The sequence below is a fragment of the Rhineura floridana genome, chromosome 5, assembly GCF_030035675.1.
Source record: "Rhineura floridana isolate rRhiFlo1 chromosome 5, rRhiFlo1.hap2, whole genome shotgun sequence".
Classification (NCBI taxonomy): Eukaryota; Metazoa; Chordata; class Lepidosauria; order Squamata; family Rhineuridae; genus Rhineura; species Rhineura floridana.
The window spans coordinates 185545487-185562694 of NC_084484.1; the positions used below are offsets into that span (position 1 = coordinate 185545487).

Consider the following 17208-nt stretch of genomic DNA (forward strand, 5'->3'; position numbering starts at 1 on the left):
GAATTGGCTTGCTTGAAATAAATGTAATAATATGATCTCTGTTCTGGATCAGCCCTGAAAACCTAGTCATTTTGTTGTTGTTGCTGTTGTTGTACACCACCCTGATAGTACACCACTACAGGGCACCCTAAGAATTGTTTAAATAAATAAATTGTCCTGGCTGAGGTGGTAAACCGACACCTGGGCTATAATACATTTCATGTGACTGAGTTCTCCTCCGTGCAAAAAAGTCCCTGTTGACAAGAAACTGGAATGTCAAGGAGAAGGGGGCCTCAGAGAAGACATTCTCCCCCCCTCTTGGAGGAGTACACCATGATATCAGCCCATCACCTGCGGTCCGTGAAAGTTGGTCCCTGGGTTGTGATTTCATCTAAGCATAAGTTGGGGGTGAACAATACCACCACAGGCCACTTCACACTTAGCGAGGCAACCCAGCGGAATATGAAGAAAATGCATTCCCCATTCCTAGGTAAGGGGGTAAATTTGAGTCAGTTTGCATTTAAAGCCCAATCTATAAAATTTGCACTTTCCAAAGTAATAGGAGAACCGAAACACAGGCATCCTTCAACATTCACACAACACAGGAACATAAGTCCCTATTGGTCCCTCTAGCTCAATATTGTCTACACTGACAGGCAGCAGCTCCTCAGGGTTTGAGGCAGGGGGGACTCCCACCCCTTCCTGGAGATGCCAGACATTGAACTCGGGACCGTCTGCATGCAAGGCAGATGAGCTGCCATGGAGCTACGGCCCTTCCCCAAAATCTCTTAATTTTGTGATACTGATCTCCAAACAGTGTTTACAAAAATGCATATATTAGAGGAAAGTGGGCATAATAGTGAAAATAACGTACAAAAATGCATTGTATTAGGAGAAATTGCTTGTAAAAATGTTTACATTACTTAAAACTGCATACAAAAATGTGGTTATTATGAGAATTGTGCACTCAAAAGCTGAAGAATTTTCATGAGGATTTTTTTTAAAAAAATGTATATGCCTACAGAAATGTAGAGAACTGAGTTTCAGACTGGAAAAATGAGAGATCTGAAATTGAAAGATCCTTCCATCCCTGCCTATCCCTAAATGTGTAGTGAGCATCAGCCAGGAAGCAGGAGCGAATTGCAGTGCCTTAGTACTGTACACACATCTCCGCATCACACATTCTGGGCACCCCCAGACTGTCAGGATTTTGCAGGAGAGATTCAAGCTCATGCTGGAACTTCAGGTTTGCACAATTAAAGTGGGAAGTCACATAAACCACTCCGCAAGCAAATCAGGATGAATACGGGATGAATGCTCATCGTCATCTAACCTCCCCACAATCAAATTGGAACGAATGCTCAAGAAAGACCAGGGACAGTCTAACTGCTGCAGAAGCTTTGTGCAAGCAAATCTGGGTGAATGGTGAATAAAATAGGTTGTCTGGAGGAGCACCCAGCTTGCCTTACAGAGTGTGAAATGTCACAAAGAAACCAGGGTTTAATACCATCATTTCCTACTACAGGTTGCTGCTGCTGCTGTTATTGTTATTATTAAATTTATTACCTGCCCTTCACCAGCAGATCCCACGGCGGTGGGTTGCAACAGTTTAAAATTCAATGTTAAAATCTATTAAAAGAGTTTACAATCATGAGAATAGGGTGGGTCCTATAGACACACATCTCAGATGTCATAGGCCAGGGTAAAGGCGTCCGTCCTCAACATTCGCAGAAAACTGTATCGTGAAGTTGTGAGATGCATCACTGTGGGGAGGGAATTCCATAACTTAGGGGGGGACACAGGTAATGTCCTCTCCAGGGCCCCATCCCCAAACTTCTGAGGGCAGTGGAAGTACCAAAAGGGCCCACTCTGCTCATCTTAACACCCAAGAGGGTCTGTAGGAAAGGAAGCGGTCTTTCAGGTATTTGGGACCTAGTGTGAGCACCTTAAATTGGACCCAGAAATGAACCGGCAACGAATGCAACTGTTTCAGAATAGGGGTTGTATCCGTTCTAAAGGCAACTCCAGCCAGTGATCTGGACACTGCATTTTGGACCAGGTGAAGTTTCCAAGTTGTCTTCAAGGCAAGGATGTAGTCATCCAGGGTCTCGGGGGAGGGGGCTTAGACCCTTTACATTTTTAGGAGCAGTGTCCCAGCAGGGTCCCTATGTCACCAGCATCCTATGAGCCAATTGACATGAAAAGGGAGTGTGTTAGTCACTGAGAAGAGTCTTCTAACATACTTCTTTGTCCTTTCCTGCTGACTGGAGCCAATCAGAGTGAAAGGAGGTAAGTCAGCCAGTGAGAAGACTGTTTTAAGTACCTAACACTCCCCCCTTTCATACTGATTGGCTCCTAGAGATGTCTCTTACTGTAGCAGAAACCATTAGCAAGGATCTCATTCTCAACCCAGCAGCAAAAAAAAAAGGGGTGTGTGTGGCTGTGACTATCATGAAAGGACCCTGCACTTCTGAATTTGCCACCACACTACTGCTTCAAGGGCCACCTCACATTAAATACAAAGTGCATATTTACAGCATCCCCAAGGTAAATGCCAAGCACAGGAACGATGGGAGATTGAGGCGGAAGGGAAAAGGTGGAGGTGCTAACCCTTTTCCCCAGCCGCTATCCTCCACACCAAATCACATCACTGCCACTGCCCCCCGAGCTGGTTTCCATCACCACCACAGACCCAAAAGATCATCCTTTCAGTCCCTCAAAACTCCAGAGGTGCTGCATCTTCTCCTCCTTGTACCCAAAAGCTTATTGCATTGCTTTCCCCTGCAGGTGGATTGTTTACCTATTTATTTTATTACTAACACTGATTTCCTGCTTTTCGCCCTAAGGTCGCAGGGCAGGTTACAACATCAAATGGCACAAAACAAGATCCACACAGTCATTAGCCACAAACCAAATCACTAAAGCCTCTAAAACCAGGAAAGCCAACAGACACACTCACCGTGATTTCATTACTCCTAACATCTGAAAAACGTACAGTTAACTGCTACACACAATGACATTTATCAAGGGTGGGGAATATGGCTCTCCAGGTCTCCCTATCTGGCCCCCGAGACTCTCCCTAGTGCACACTGCTCTCTGGCACTCCTCCTCAGGTGCTTTTGCTGGGTGGAATGTGCTCTTGAACTGTGACGATGCCTCTTGGGATGGAGAGAGGTGTGCATATAAATCTCTGACTTTTACATGGCTGAAATGTTGCCTGTGGTCCAAAGATGAGAGTCGCAACTGTTGCTCCGCCTACATTGTCATCTGGCCCCACCCACCACCACGTGGCCTCTGGAGGTTGCCCACAAGGGCATGTGGCCCTTGGGCTGAAAATATGTCCCCGACAGATGGATAGCTACATACACATCATGATATATATCTAAGCCTCAGAACAGCCTTCGCCAACATGGTTGCTGGTTAGGGCTGATGGGAGTTGTAGTCTGAAATTTCTGGAGGGCACCACAATGGTGAAGGCTACCTTAGAAGGTGATAACTGCCACAGGGCTGCTTCCTATTAACCTTATGCCATGCTTCTGGGAGAGGAATACTACCAGTACTGGCCTAAAGCATGCTATATACATTGAAGCAAAGGAACATCTCTGCTAGAATCACAAACTCCCAGTCTGAAAGGGATCTTGGTAGGAAAACTCTCAACGAATCAAGAAATGGAAGAGATCCACCACAATTCAGGGATTATTCCATCAAACTACCTAATGCACAGGCTGCTGCAAGAGAGAAGGGCTAGCATGTGCACGCCAACATGCTCTACCGATCAGACAATTTAAACAAGAGAAAGTAAGAGGCCACTCCTTTGCCCTAAAGTCATCAGCCAGTTGAGCCTGGACTCCTCCAGACTAGTGGGCTTATTTGTAGATATATTCTGTAATGTTGTTGACACAATAATAATGAATTAGTCCAAACATCATTCTGCTTTTTTATGCTCCACCAATGTTACTGATCGCTGATTCATAGGGTCGCCATAAGTCGCAGTCGACTTGGAGGCACATAACGACAACAACAACGTTACTGCATTATTGCCATCTGAAGGGGCACTCTTGTGCTACAGAACAGCAAAAATGGGACAATATCGCCCCCACCCCAGAACATTTGTGGTATAAAAAGTGACAGGACTTCAACAGGAAGCTATAGGACATGCACTGATCAGAAACGAAGCAGTGTGTGTGCCCTGAAACTTTTGCAAGCGCAACCAGTATTGAAAGCGGAATCGCCTATAACTGCCCCTGAAACCTTCGTCAGCACAAATAATCATGAATGCACAATAAGAAGACTTTGTGGGGGTCCCCCAGAGATGGACATTTAATTCCTAACCCAAAAACACAGCATGCAGAAGAATCTTAACCACAAACAAACAAAAAACACCTAGCCAAGTGGAAAAACTTTCATGATGAGAAACATCGTGTTCATAGGATCTAATAAACTGAACCACAATCTTCCTATTTTAGTGAGAGGTGAAGTTTGGCTGTGAAGCGCAGCTGCCACTGGGATCCAGGGGCAATGGCAGGAGACAGCCTGGACAGGAGGAGAGACGAAGGCGGTGCGAATTCTGGTGGGAACCCTCAAGGACCAAGCGCTAAAGAGCAGTATTTCTAGCTACCAGGAGGCATGGAGGAAATGTTCTGCCGCGGGTCTGGAGAGAATAGTTCATCCTTGCAACACACAATGCTCCGTAATGCTCATTAATGCTTGATCAGCTGTACTTTCCCAACAGGAAAACACACCCACACATAAACACCACACGGGTGGCACAGCACAGTTGTGACCTTTCTGCATATGTGGCTTTACACATGTGCACAGTCCCCGAAAAGAAAGAAAGAAAGAAGCCCAAGAAACAATATTTAAATTAGTAGCCATCTCTGTAAGAGGGGACGCAGTAAGAAAAAAAAGAGAGACATTTTTTAAAAGGGCATGAATCACTTAAAAACAAAAGCCAAAGGGCAAGAAAAGCAAGAAGAAAGGAGAGCAAGTTAGAGAGGTGAGTAGTTGGGAGGTTCACAGAGCCTGCCGCCGTTCCGAGCAGTCATTCAACCTGCCACTACTCTGCATTGATAAAATGAAGATCCTTACGCTCTCGGAGAAGGTGGCCATGTCTGGAGCCCATCACCCGTGATCCGGCCAGCCTGCTGGGTCCCGGGAAAGTGCTGAGGCTATGGAGAGAGACGGGCTCAGCTTGCCTGCCAAGGCGGGAGGCTCACCCTGCCCATTTCCTTCACTCTCCAGCTGGAATCACTGTTGTCTGCAAGGCAGTTCCCACTCAGAGACAGAAAGAGAGAGGCTGCCTCTCAGTGCCGGATGGTGATGATGCATGCGTGCCTGGCACCCGAGTGAGGGAAGCAAGAAGGGGGCAGAGAGCCAAGCAAAGCCCCCCTCATTCATCTACCGGGATTGGCAGGGTGGAGCATCATTTAGCATCACTACCAATTGCTTTTTTTCATCTAGGAAGCTTCTGTCCTTCCAGATATAGAGCACAATCCACAGACATTTCCCTGCCCGGGCCCTGATTTTGACACTTGAAATGTAGGACCTTCTTGAGTTGTGAATGCAATTTGTTTTAAATAATGTATTTTACAGTGTTGTGACCCTGGGACCTGCTGGTGAAGGGTGGGTGGTGGTAATAATAATAATAATAACAACAACTGCTCAAGAGCACAGGTCCCTCTCTCTCCCTCTTCCTCAAGCTGCTTTTCGTTCTTGTCTTAACAGTAGCGCAGTTCTCTTTTACGCTGGGGAAGGGCGGTAGCTCAGTGGTAGAGCATCTGCCTTGCATGCAGGTTCAATCCCCAACAGCATCTCGAATTAGGGCTAGGTTTATCCCCCGTCTGAAGCCTCAGAAAGCCACTGCCAGTCAGTGTAGACATTACTGAGTTAGGTGGCACCATGGAAGGCAGTTTTCTATCTTCTCCATACGAGTCATAGTCTGGGCAACAGCTGTGGCTCAGTGGCAGAGCACCAGCTTGGCATTCTGAAGGTCCCACATTCAATCCCTGGCATGTCCAGGAAGTGCTAGGAATGCCCCATGCCTGAAACCCTGGAGAGCCTGCTGCCAGTCAGTGTGGACGGTATTGAGTGACAGGGTCTGACTCAGTAATAAGGCAGCTTCCTGTGGTCGTACATATCAGTGCATTCAGTGTAGCTACGGACGGAGGCACATGGGTGTGTGGATTCTGCAGGGAGAGATGTTGGCCAGGGGACTCCACAGCCCCATGAAAATAATTCTGCAGAAAAGTTAGCCCACAAAATATTCCTCTCACCCATACATGCCTCTATTAGTCATTTGTGGCACAGAATTGGGGCGGCAGGGAATCTTGTCTACTGGCCACCTAAAGACAACACATCATCAACTGTCAGTGACCTCCTCCAAGTGGCTCTCTGAAGTACTTCTTCACATTAAAAAAAAGAAATCTATGGAACTCGCTGCCACCGGATCCTGTGATGGGCACTAGCATACATGATTCTTTGTTGTTGTTATGTGCCTTCAAGTCGGTTACGACTTATGGTGACCCTATGAATCAGTGACCTCCAATAGCATAAACCACCCTGCTCAGATCTTGTAGGTTCAGGTCTGTGGCTTCCTTTATGGAATCAACCCATCTCTTGTTTGGCCTTCCTCTTTTTCTATGTCTAGAAGAAAAATTTAGCAAGTTCACGGGAGGGACTCCCTGTTAGTCCCCAAAAATGTACCTGTGCTTACCTCCCCCCCTTTATAAAATTATGCATGTTCTTTCTAGGGAAAGTGAATAGGGAGAAATGCCGTCAGCACTAACTCACTCACCCCCACTCACCCCCAGCCGCATCTGCATGGAAAACAGCCTCCCTGCAGACGCTGACGAGGACAGCTGGGGCGCAGCCCTATTGTCGCTTTTGTTGCCTGCTCAGCTGGAAGCAAGCAACAGGAGTGGAGCAAGCAGCACTACACTGCCTCCCAGTGTGTGCGAGACCCTCTGGGTGATGCTGCTGCCGCTGCTGCTACAGGCAGCAAAACAGCGTCAGAGCCGGGCACAGGAAGCTTTGCATCCTGCCTACACTGCTGAGGTTGAAGAGTTCAGCTGACTACAGGGTGCGACTCTGCTGAGCCAGGCTGCTGGTCCATGTAGCTCTGCATTATCTACTCGGACTGGCAGCAGCTCTCCATGTCTTTCCCCACTCTGCCTTGAGCTCTTTAAACAGGAGATGCTGGTGGGGACTGGCCCTGAAGCCTTCTGCTGACAAATATTTATTTATTTGTTCGTTTGTTAGATTTCTATCTCACTCTTCCTTCCAAAGGACTCCAGGGTGGCAAACACAATTTAACAAAAAAGTAAAACATACTAAAAACAGTTAGAAACATTCCAAAACACAGCTTAAAAACATTCTTTCATCAGTGATCTTCAGGTTGACAGGAACAATCATCTTCAGCCATCAAATTGCTTGGGTAAAACAAGAATGTTTTCACATTACTCCTGAAAGTTGATGGGGACAGACGCACCTCACTGGGGAGGGCATTCCATAAACGTGGAGCCACCACTGAAAGGCCCTGTCACGGGTCAGCACCGACCAGGCAATGCTCAATGACAGCACCACCACCAAGGCCTCACCTACCCCTCATCGGGTCTGAGATGGTTAATACTGGGGAAGGTGCTCTTTTAGATACATGGAAACCAAGCCATTTAGGGCTTTATAGGCTAATGCTAACTCCTTGAATGGGGCCTGGTACCTCACTGGCAGCCAGTGCAACACTTTCAGGACCGATGGTACATGGTCCCATTGGTCTGCCCCACTTACCAATCTAGCAGCTGCATTCTGCACTAGTGGCAGCCTCCAGACCATCTTCAAGGGCAGCCCCACATACAGCCCATTACAGTAGTCCAAACGGAAAGTCACCAGAGCTTGGACAACTGAGGCCAGGCTATCCGGTCCTGGAATGGCTGTAGCTGGCAAATCAGCCTCAGCTGGGCATAAGCACTCCTAAGTAAATCCATGTTCCCTACCCCTGAGCCACAGTCGCTTCTCCCCAATACGGACACTGAGCTCATCTTCTCTTATCACCTGCCCAGACCTTGTCAGTGCAAGATGCATGCATGTCCCAAATCACCGAAAGCAAGACACACGCCACCAAGAACTTGCGTTCAGATTAAGAAAGACAACTTGGAGATTGCTGCCCCCAAAGCAAGGAATGTAGGGTCCTCCTCCTGAAAATTCACCAGAATGCAAGCTGGGGGTGCCAAACCTTTTTATTTGGCAGTTTTGGGGGGAGATTAAACCTCTACAGTAGTTTTCTGAAGCTGGTGCCTGAGAGATGTTTTGGATTACAAATCCCACCATCTCTGACCATGGGCCATATTGGCTGGAGTTGACTGGAGCCGTAGTCCAAAACATCAGGAAGGTCAGAGATTGGGAAAGGCTGCTGGGGGGGGGGTGTTTTGTGGCTTTTATTTTAGGACTATATGCTTTTAAACGGTTAATCAGTGCAATCAACGACAGTGCTAGCTACGGATTTTTCAAAATTATTTATTGAAAATCCATAGATGTCATTGAATCATAGATGTCATTGATTGATTTAAGTATCACGAAAGAGCCAGTGTGTAAGATAGAGCTGTGTGTTTAAAATCACTGTCTGCTTCAGGAATCTGCAAAATCTACACTCATAGTAACTAAACCCACTGCACTCAGCTCTGGATGGTATAATCAACATCTAGGATGTGGGGCAACTGCAACAAAGATTGCAGCCTGGCGATATTCTCCCTTGTAACCGGTTTGGGAACCATCTGAGTTCCAAAGGACAGGAGGTAGCTTCATCCCCATGGGTACCAGTGCTGTGTCAGGGTTGCAGTGGAGGCCACACACAGACACCAGCCTCCACTTGGGAGTGACCTTGAAAGGAAGAGGCACAATTGGTCCCCATGTGCAGACGATTTTAATGCCAGCCGGGCTCCCTACAATTTTCAGCAGTCCTCCCACCCCCAATTCCCCTCCCCAGCCAGCCATAATGCCAGGCAGCTCTGGTTCCTTTTTTTTTCCTCTCCAAAATTTAGGGCCCCTCCAGATGTTCTTTGTATTTTGCATTCATGATTTTTTGTCCTCATGATGATCTGAGGTTACATGTGATCCCAGTTTCAACACCACTTGCTCCTCCAAACGTTTGGAGGAGGAGAATATACTGCTTTGCTTCCCGTTGGTGAAATCCAGTAACTTTTTATACCACAAATGTCCTCCTTTGTTGCTGTTGACCTGCTTTAGTTGCACTCCAGCGTAGTAGCACCCCTCCAGACAACAATAATGTGGTAACACTGGAGAAGTATCACAGAACAACTCATAAAGCAAAATGATGTGTGGAAGATCCAGGATAAATCCACCACTAATGCTCTGTTATCGTATCAATGATATGATGCAGAAATCACCAGCCAAAAAGCTCCAGTTTGGAGGGGGCCTTAGAACATAAGAACATAAGAAGAGCCTGCTGGATCAGGCCAGTGGCCCATCTAGTCCAGCATCCTGTTCTCACAGTGGCCAACCAGGTGCCTGGGGGAAGCCCGCAAGCAGGACCCGAGTGCAAGAACACTCTCCCCTCCTGAGGCTTCCGGCAACTGGTTTTCAGAAGCATGCTGCCTCTGACTAGGGTGGCAGAGCACAGCCATCACGGCTAGTAGCCATTGATAGCCCTGTCCTCCATGAATTTGTCTAATCTTCTTTTAAAGCCATCCAAGCTGGTGGCCATTCCTGCATCTTGTGGAAGCAAATTCCATAGTTTAACTATGCGCTGAGTAAAGAAGTACTTCCTTTTGTCTGTCCTGAATCTTCCAACATTCAGTTTCTTTGAATGTCCACGAGTTCTAGTATTATGAGAGAGGGAGAAGAACTTTTCTCTATCCACTTTCTCAATGCCATGCATAATATTATACACTTCTATCATGTCTCCTCTGACCCGCCTTTTCTCTAAACTAAAAAGCCCCAAATACTGCAACCTTTCCTCGTAAGGGAGTCGCTCCATCCCCTTGATCATTCTGGTTGCCCTCTTCTGAACCTTTTCCAACTCTATAATATCCTTTTTGAGATGAGGCGACCAGAACTATACACAGTATTCCAAATGCGGCCACACCACAGATTTATACAACGGCATTATGATATCGGCTGTGTTATTTTCAATACCTTTCCTAATTATCACTAGCATGGAATTTGCCTTTTTTACAGCTGCCGCACACTGGGTCGACATTTTCATTGTGCTGTCCACTACAACCCCGAGGTCTCTCTCCTGGTCGGTCACCGCCAGTTCAGACCCCATGAGCGTATATGTGAAATTAAGATGTTTTGCTCCAATATGCATAATTTTACACTTGTTTATATTGAATTGCATTTGCCATTTTTCCACCCATTCACTCAGTTTGGAGAGGTCTTTCTGGAGCTCTTCGCAATCCCTTTTTGTTTTAACAACCCTGAACAATTTGGTGTCATCAGCAAACTTGGCCACTTCACTGCTCACTCCTAATTCTAGGTCATTAATGAACAAGTTGAAAAGTACAGGTCCCAATACCGATCCTTGAGGGACTCCACTTTCTACAGCCCTCCATTGGGAGAACTGTCCGTTTGTTCCTACTCTCTGCTTTCTGCTTCTTAACCAATTTCTTATCCACAAGAGGACCTCTCCTCTTATTCCATGACTGCTAAGCTTCCTCAGAAGCCTTTGGTGAGGTACCTTGTCAAATGCTTTTTGAAAGTCTAAGTACACTATGTCCACTGGATCACCTCTATCTATATGCTTGTTGACACTCTCAAAGAATTCTAATGGATTACTGAGACAGGACTTTCCCTTGCAGAAGCCATGCTGGCTCTGCTTCAGCAAGGCTTGTTCTTCTATGTGCTTAGTTAATCTAGCTTTAATCATACTTTCTACCAGTTTTCCAGGGACAGAAGTTAAGCTAACTGGCCTGTAATTTCCAGGATCCCCTCTGGATCCCTTTTTGAAGATTGGTGTTACATTTGCCACTTTCCAGTCCTCAGGCACGGAGGAGGACCCGAGGGACAAGTTACATATTTTAGTTAGCAGATCAGCAATTTCACCTTTGAGTTCTTTGAGAACTCTCGGGTGGATGCCATCCGGGCCCGGTGATTTGTCAGTTTTTATATTGTCCATTAAGCTTAGAACTTCTTCTCTCGTTACCACTATTTCTCTCAGTTCCTCAGAATCCCTTCCTGCAAATGTTAGTTCAGGTTCAGGGATCTGCCCTATATCTTCCACTGTGAAGACAGATGCAAAGAATTCATTTAGCTTCTCTGCAATCTCCTTATCGTTCTTTAGTACACCTTTGACTCCCTTATCGTCCAAGGGTCCAATTGTCTCCCTAGATGGTCTCCTGCTTTGAATGTATTTATAGAATTTTTTGTTGTTAGTTTGAAGATCTTTTTTTTTTTTAAGTTCACATAACAATGACCACTAATATATTAAGCAGAGTGGGCTCCTACTGGGAGGAAAGGCGGGATATAAATCCAACAAATGAACAGACAAACAAATAAATAAATATATGGATGATGCAGTATAAATCCATCACTAATGCACTGTTATTGCATCATGGCATGTTGCAGAATATACCCGCCAAGACTACAACAACAACAAGCTTGGAAGGGCCCTTAGCTGAAGGTCTTTTTAAAAAAAAAAACACGGGTCACATAATAATAAGGCAACACTCAAGTTAATGCTGCCCACTTCTCACATCTGCAACAGAGACGGCAACTAAAGCAGATGCCACTTCTACAAGCCCTGGATCATTCTGACCGCCCACGCGGACCAGCACAATTACTACAAATGGCCAAACTTGCATGGCAATTATGATATTGATACCATTATGCGCAAGTGTTAGCAAATGATAGCTGAGTCCCTTCTTCCCTGACACCTCCAGAGTCTGTTCAGTCTCAGTTTCCTCAGACGTGGCTTGATGTGGCCAGAGCCAAGAGCCATAAAAGAGCCACATGTTACAGTAAGCAAAACAAACAAACCACTCTCCTCCACCCATTGCGGCCACTGCTGTCGCCTCCCCCCAGCCCTGCCAGCTTTCTGAGCTTCCAGTTACTTTTCCCAACATGAGCAGAGGGTGTGTTGGTTCCCAGAACAGAACAAAATCCTTGACAAACACTGGGGGCCTGCCCCCAGGGCCACTGTGCTTTTGGGATGCTGACAGGCCACACCGGTGGATGACCTTCTCAGCTGACTGGCACAGGCTTCTCTCACAAACATAGCACGCCTTTTGTGGAACAGAACATTTGTCCGCCATAAAATCAGAAAGGCATATAGCCAAAGGGATAACCTAGCCAATACAATTTACCATTTTTAATTGGCAATGCACTTTAGCAACCCTGCAAGGGTGATGCCAATTGTTCTTGCCTGGCAGACAGCAAACATTATTACTCTTTGTTACTGATGCTGTGCCATCATCGTTCATGGCGTGTTACAAAGCATATGCAGATAGCTCCCTGCCCTGAGAGGCTTACAATTTAAAATTCCACATGTCTCTTTGGGGGTGGGCTGTCCACAAAGGGAGAGGGATGGAGACAGAAGGGAGGATAAACAGAGGAACAATATGCATTCAAGTGTTGTCACAGACACTGAGGGTGCTTCCATATGGCAAATAGATCATTCAGACATCTCAAATGGGTCACTGGGAGAGATCTGCCAATTTTGGTTCTCTCAGCTTCCCATTTTTTCCAGTCTTAAATTCAGTTCTGCACATATCTGCAGCAATTTGCATTCTTAAAAAAAATCCTCACGATATTGTCCAGTGTTTTAGTGTGGATTTCTCCTAATAAATTTGCATTTTTTGCTTTTTGTTAAGTTGTAAGCCATCATGAGGGTTCATTGAACTGAAGCGGGATGGAATCTCTTTTTAAACACAGAGTTCCTCTGCACCACAAGTCACAACACCAGTTTTTTTTTTTTTAAAGGTCTCCAGGCCCCTCATGTGAGCCAAAAGGGCTAGGAGATTCAGCGCAGAAACCCTCATCCCCCATGACCCTTGTGCACTGGAGATCCTTATACTCCCTTCTCCAGTTCACAAGTAAAGAATAGGCAGGTGGCAGAGAGAGGGAAGGTAGGAAGGAGGCCCCTGAACAGTAGCATGCCACAGGCATGACCACGCATTCCCCGCTCCTCCTCTGCAAGTATTAGAAACTGGCATCCTTCTATGAAATAGACACCATTCCATGAAACTGACACCCATCAGCAAAAGGCACTGAAGACCTCCGCCTCCGCTGTAAGATGCCCTCATCTGACATGTTTATTTCTTACCCAGTGGCATGCTGCTGCAGCAGCAGCTGCTGGATCCTGCTGACTTTACAAACAGGGCCATCAAGCTTGCATTCCCCTCCACACCCTGCATTTAGTGCACACTGAAAGCACACGCCTTCCCCCAGAGAATCATGGGAACTGCGGTTTGTTAAGGGAGATGGGAAATTGTAGCTCTGTGAGAGAGAGACCACAGTTCCCAGGATTCTGTGAGGCAAGCCATGAGCTTCAAATGGTTGGTGTGGATCTACAGTCTGCACAGCCCTGTCCAAGTCGAGTGGTTGCATGTTGGCCATTGTTGAGGGTGGAAAGCTGCTGGGATCTCATGAGAGGTGCGTCTGTGCAGGCAGGCCTTTTATAATTGTTGCATTAAGGTGCCCAGATTTTACCTCCTCAGTTGCACAGGCAGGCACACCCACACCCACAGAACTAAAAACTGAAAGCAGAAATAGGGGAGATTATGCTGTTGGGGGGTACAAGAGGTTAGGAAAGCCATAATGTGCTGCGTTGCACTGTAGTCAATAAGGCCACATTTATATAAGAAGCCCACATCTGTTTTTGCACCACTGTCACTGAAATGGCTTTTCCCAAGGAGTCCTGGGCATTGTAGTTTGGCAAGAGTGCTGACAATTCACCTGGTTGGCCACTGTGAGAACAGGATGCTGGACTAGATGGGCCACTGGCCTGATCCAGCAGGCTCTTCTTATGTTCTTATGTTATTCTGTTAGAGATTCCTATCTTTTCCCACTCACTGCACTGCATTTCCCAAGACTCCCTGAGGAGAGGGAATGATGATTAAATCCATTTAAGTATGTGATTGAGACATACTTATGAGGTTTGAAAGGTATTTCTGAGATTTTATAAATAGATTTGGGGGGAAGGTGTCACAAAAATGTAAGGAACACAATCGGTCTGATCCAGTCAGACTTAGTTGAATACGTCCCAATGAAATCAATAGGGCAAGTTAGTCATGGCTTCCCTTAGTTACCAATCCCATAGATGTAAATGGGACCCAAATTCAGCTAACTTACAGCACAATCCTAGCCTTGTCTAATAAATCCTGCTGAATTCAAGCAATGCTCTGCCAGTGAGCTGTGGCACCATCGATAGCATGCCACTGAACTCACTTTCTACCATCATGCAACTTTGAGGTCCAGAACAGAACATTAGCAGGACAGAACGTGGAATGTGTAAAGATCCTCAAGAAAATAAGGTTGACTGACAGCCATGGCTGAATGTCACCTGCTTCCAGAGATTTCATGCAAGTGATAACTTGACACAGTCAGGGGACTCTTCTGTTCCGCAGGCAAATAACCCTTCAGAAGTGCCTGTTAGCTCCTCTTTGGAGGAACAATGACACCACAGAGGGCAATAACTCCCAGATTTAAGGTTGATACAAACATCCCCAAAATCTTGAGCCAACTGGTTTCCATCTTGTCCAATTCGCTCCAAAAGATGTGAAAAATGTGTCAAAAATTCCGTGTCCCTCTCAATGTGAACAGGACCTAAAATCATCCGGGCCCCCATTGCCCTGAGGCTTTGAAATGTTAACCACCAAACATTTGAAAAAGATGTTTTCAAAGCTGTTAGGAAATATGCGGCATAAAAGGGAGGAAATAAAGCTGACTGGCCAAAACAAGTAGCTCAGTAGGCAAGAAGAGCAGGCCTTTTGCCTCTCAGAAACAGGAGATACAGAGTAGTGCATAACTGTGTGCAAGCTTTGTGGTTCACAGAACTCTTCTGCAGGCAGAACGTAGAAGACTTGATGCCGTTGCATTCTGTCCTGAATTCTCCCCCCCCCCCGCCAAAAAGCACTACCCCATTATAGGTCCGTGGGTCCAGTCCTCAGCTCTGTAACTTGTTGACCACCAAACAGCCCCACCCCCACCCCCATAGCCCTTCAGGAGAGGTGAAAGTTTTACATCTTCACCCCTTGGCCTGCTTCACTCCAGAGGCCAGTCTCTTGGCTTCAGCTTCGCACCTGCCGTTTGGCCCTGGAAGAGAGACATCTGCCACGGAGATTTGCCACCCTCTAGGCACACTTCACAGCTTGCGGGGGGGGGGTGTAAGAGACGCAGGAAAGGAGGGGGGGCTGTGTTTTTATCGCCCAAGCAAGGTGGCCTGCGGAGTCCACAGGGGTGCTTTCAAACCCCGGAGCCCAGCTGGAGGGCGCTTAACCATCCGGACTGAAGCTGTTTCCCGGTTTGCAAAGAGCAAGCGGCAACTTTCAGGGCCTCTTCTGCGCTCAGGAACCGGCTCTCCCGAGGAAGCCTGCATTGCAGCGCGCCAGCGCCAGCCACCGCTCTGCCTGCGGCTGCCTGCCCGGGAGGTGGAGGCGGAGGAGGACCCCGCACCCTCGCGCCTGCCTGGCACCTTCCGGACCAGCCTGAGCGCCCTGCAGCCTCGGGGAGGAGGGATGCGCCGCTAAACCAGCCTCAGACCCCGGAGAAAGGGAGCCAGGCGGCACAGCACTGGGCACGGGCCAGCAGCAACCTTTGCGAGAAGACCGCGGAGCAGCCGGGCAGGCAGAAACCACAGCAGATTACCCCCCCCCTTGTCCCAAAAGAGGAGGACTTTGGGGGAAAGAAAGAAAGAAAGAAAGAAAGAAAGAAAGAAAGAAAGAAAGAAAGAAAGAAAGAAAGAAAGAAAGAAGTCTTTTGGTTGCACGGACTGACAGGCGCGCTTCTCAAAGCTATTTGGAAGAATCTCCGGTTTATTGCAAACTCAAACAAGAGTTGCCCGTGCAACATGCAGAGCGCCACCCACGAGGAGGGGCCGAAATCCCAGGCGAGGGACAGATGAGGAGAGTCCTCACCGCTTCGGACCGTGTTCGGACTCCTCCGCCCCCTCCCACGCTCCCCCCCAAAAAAGAGGGGGGGAGGCGACAAGAGCGCCCTACCTGTAGCGTGTCTGAGCCCCGGGCCGCCGCCGCCGCCGCCTCCTCCGCCGCCTTCAGGAAGACTTGCTGGCCCCGTCTGAAAAATTGAACGGCAGCAATGAGTATGTGGGGCAGGATCAGGACCATCCTGGGCCCTTGCCTCGCCGCCACCTCCCCCGCCTCCTCTGGCTACACGGAGGACGAGCCCGGCTGGAGCGCGGCTGCCGCTGGAGCAAGGAGACTTTCGCAAGCAGGCAGGCAGGCAGGCAGGCGCCGGTCCCGTCCCCCCCCCGCTCCGCCCGCCCCTGTCATCCCCACTTGGCTTGTCATCCACACCTGCTCCGGAGAGCGCGGCTGGGCATCGCTCCCTCGCTGTCAGAGAGAGCCCGGCAGAGTTGCTGCACCGCCCGGCAAAGCAGAGGCGCTGCGCTGGGTCCTAAGCCCCTGGAGGGAGCCGGAGCCTACCTGCACCCCCCAGCCCTGGGCGCCAGCAGCATCTTAGGGCTTTGTGGGCTTGCTTGTAGCCCCCTCCCCCCGACTGGAGTTTCGTTGCAGGATGCTGCAACGTGTTCTTGGACGCAGCAATGCTGCAACAGTGGCCGGTTTATTCTGCGTTCGTGGTTGTTTCCCGATGCTGCCACATGATTGCGGTTCGGCAGGGCCACAGCAGCAACAAAAGCAGGGGGGAAACCTCGACCAGAACATTTGTGGCAGAAACGGTTAGGGGGTTTCAGCAGGAAATTGCAGGCACTGTTTGGAAATGAAGCAATCTAGGATCGCCCAAAAACTTTTGCGGGTGCAAAGAGTGTTGAAAGCAAGGTCTAGTATTCCTGCCTTGAACACACATCATCAGGGATGTGCAATAAGATAGGGACAGGGCCCTTCATTAGGAAGGTTGAAAAATCGCAGGAGGTTTAGAGCTGGGTAGAGGCAGGGAATTTTTAAAGGAATTGTTATTGGGTGGCCTTTTTCCCCATCAAAATGGTTTGCACATAGAAGCTTCTCTACCATGTGCAAGCCCTGACATTTGGACTGAGGTGAACATGGTTTTTTTAAAAAAACAGGGAGTGAGTACAGCCTT

The 17208-nt window shown here is 47.8% G+C and overlaps 1 protein-coding gene across 2 annotated transcripts in view; it reads right to left on the reverse strand.

Moving 5' to 3' along the window:
• Positions 1-16380, reverse strand: part of PDE2A (phosphodiesterase 2A) — a 340214-nt gene extending 323834 nt beyond the window's left edge. The window contains exon 1 of one of the 2 annotated variants that reach the window (XM_061629143.1): positions 16149-16380. In XM_061629143.1, coding sequence (XP_061485127.1) covers positions 16149-16274 — 126 coding nt within the window. In that variant the 5' untranslated portion in view covers positions 16275-16380. Of the gene's footprint in view, positions 1-5067; positions 5257-16148 lie in introns of those variants that run through there. The other variant, XM_061629145.1, reaches the window with a different exon arrangement.
• Positions 16381-17208: the final 828 nt, after the last annotated feature.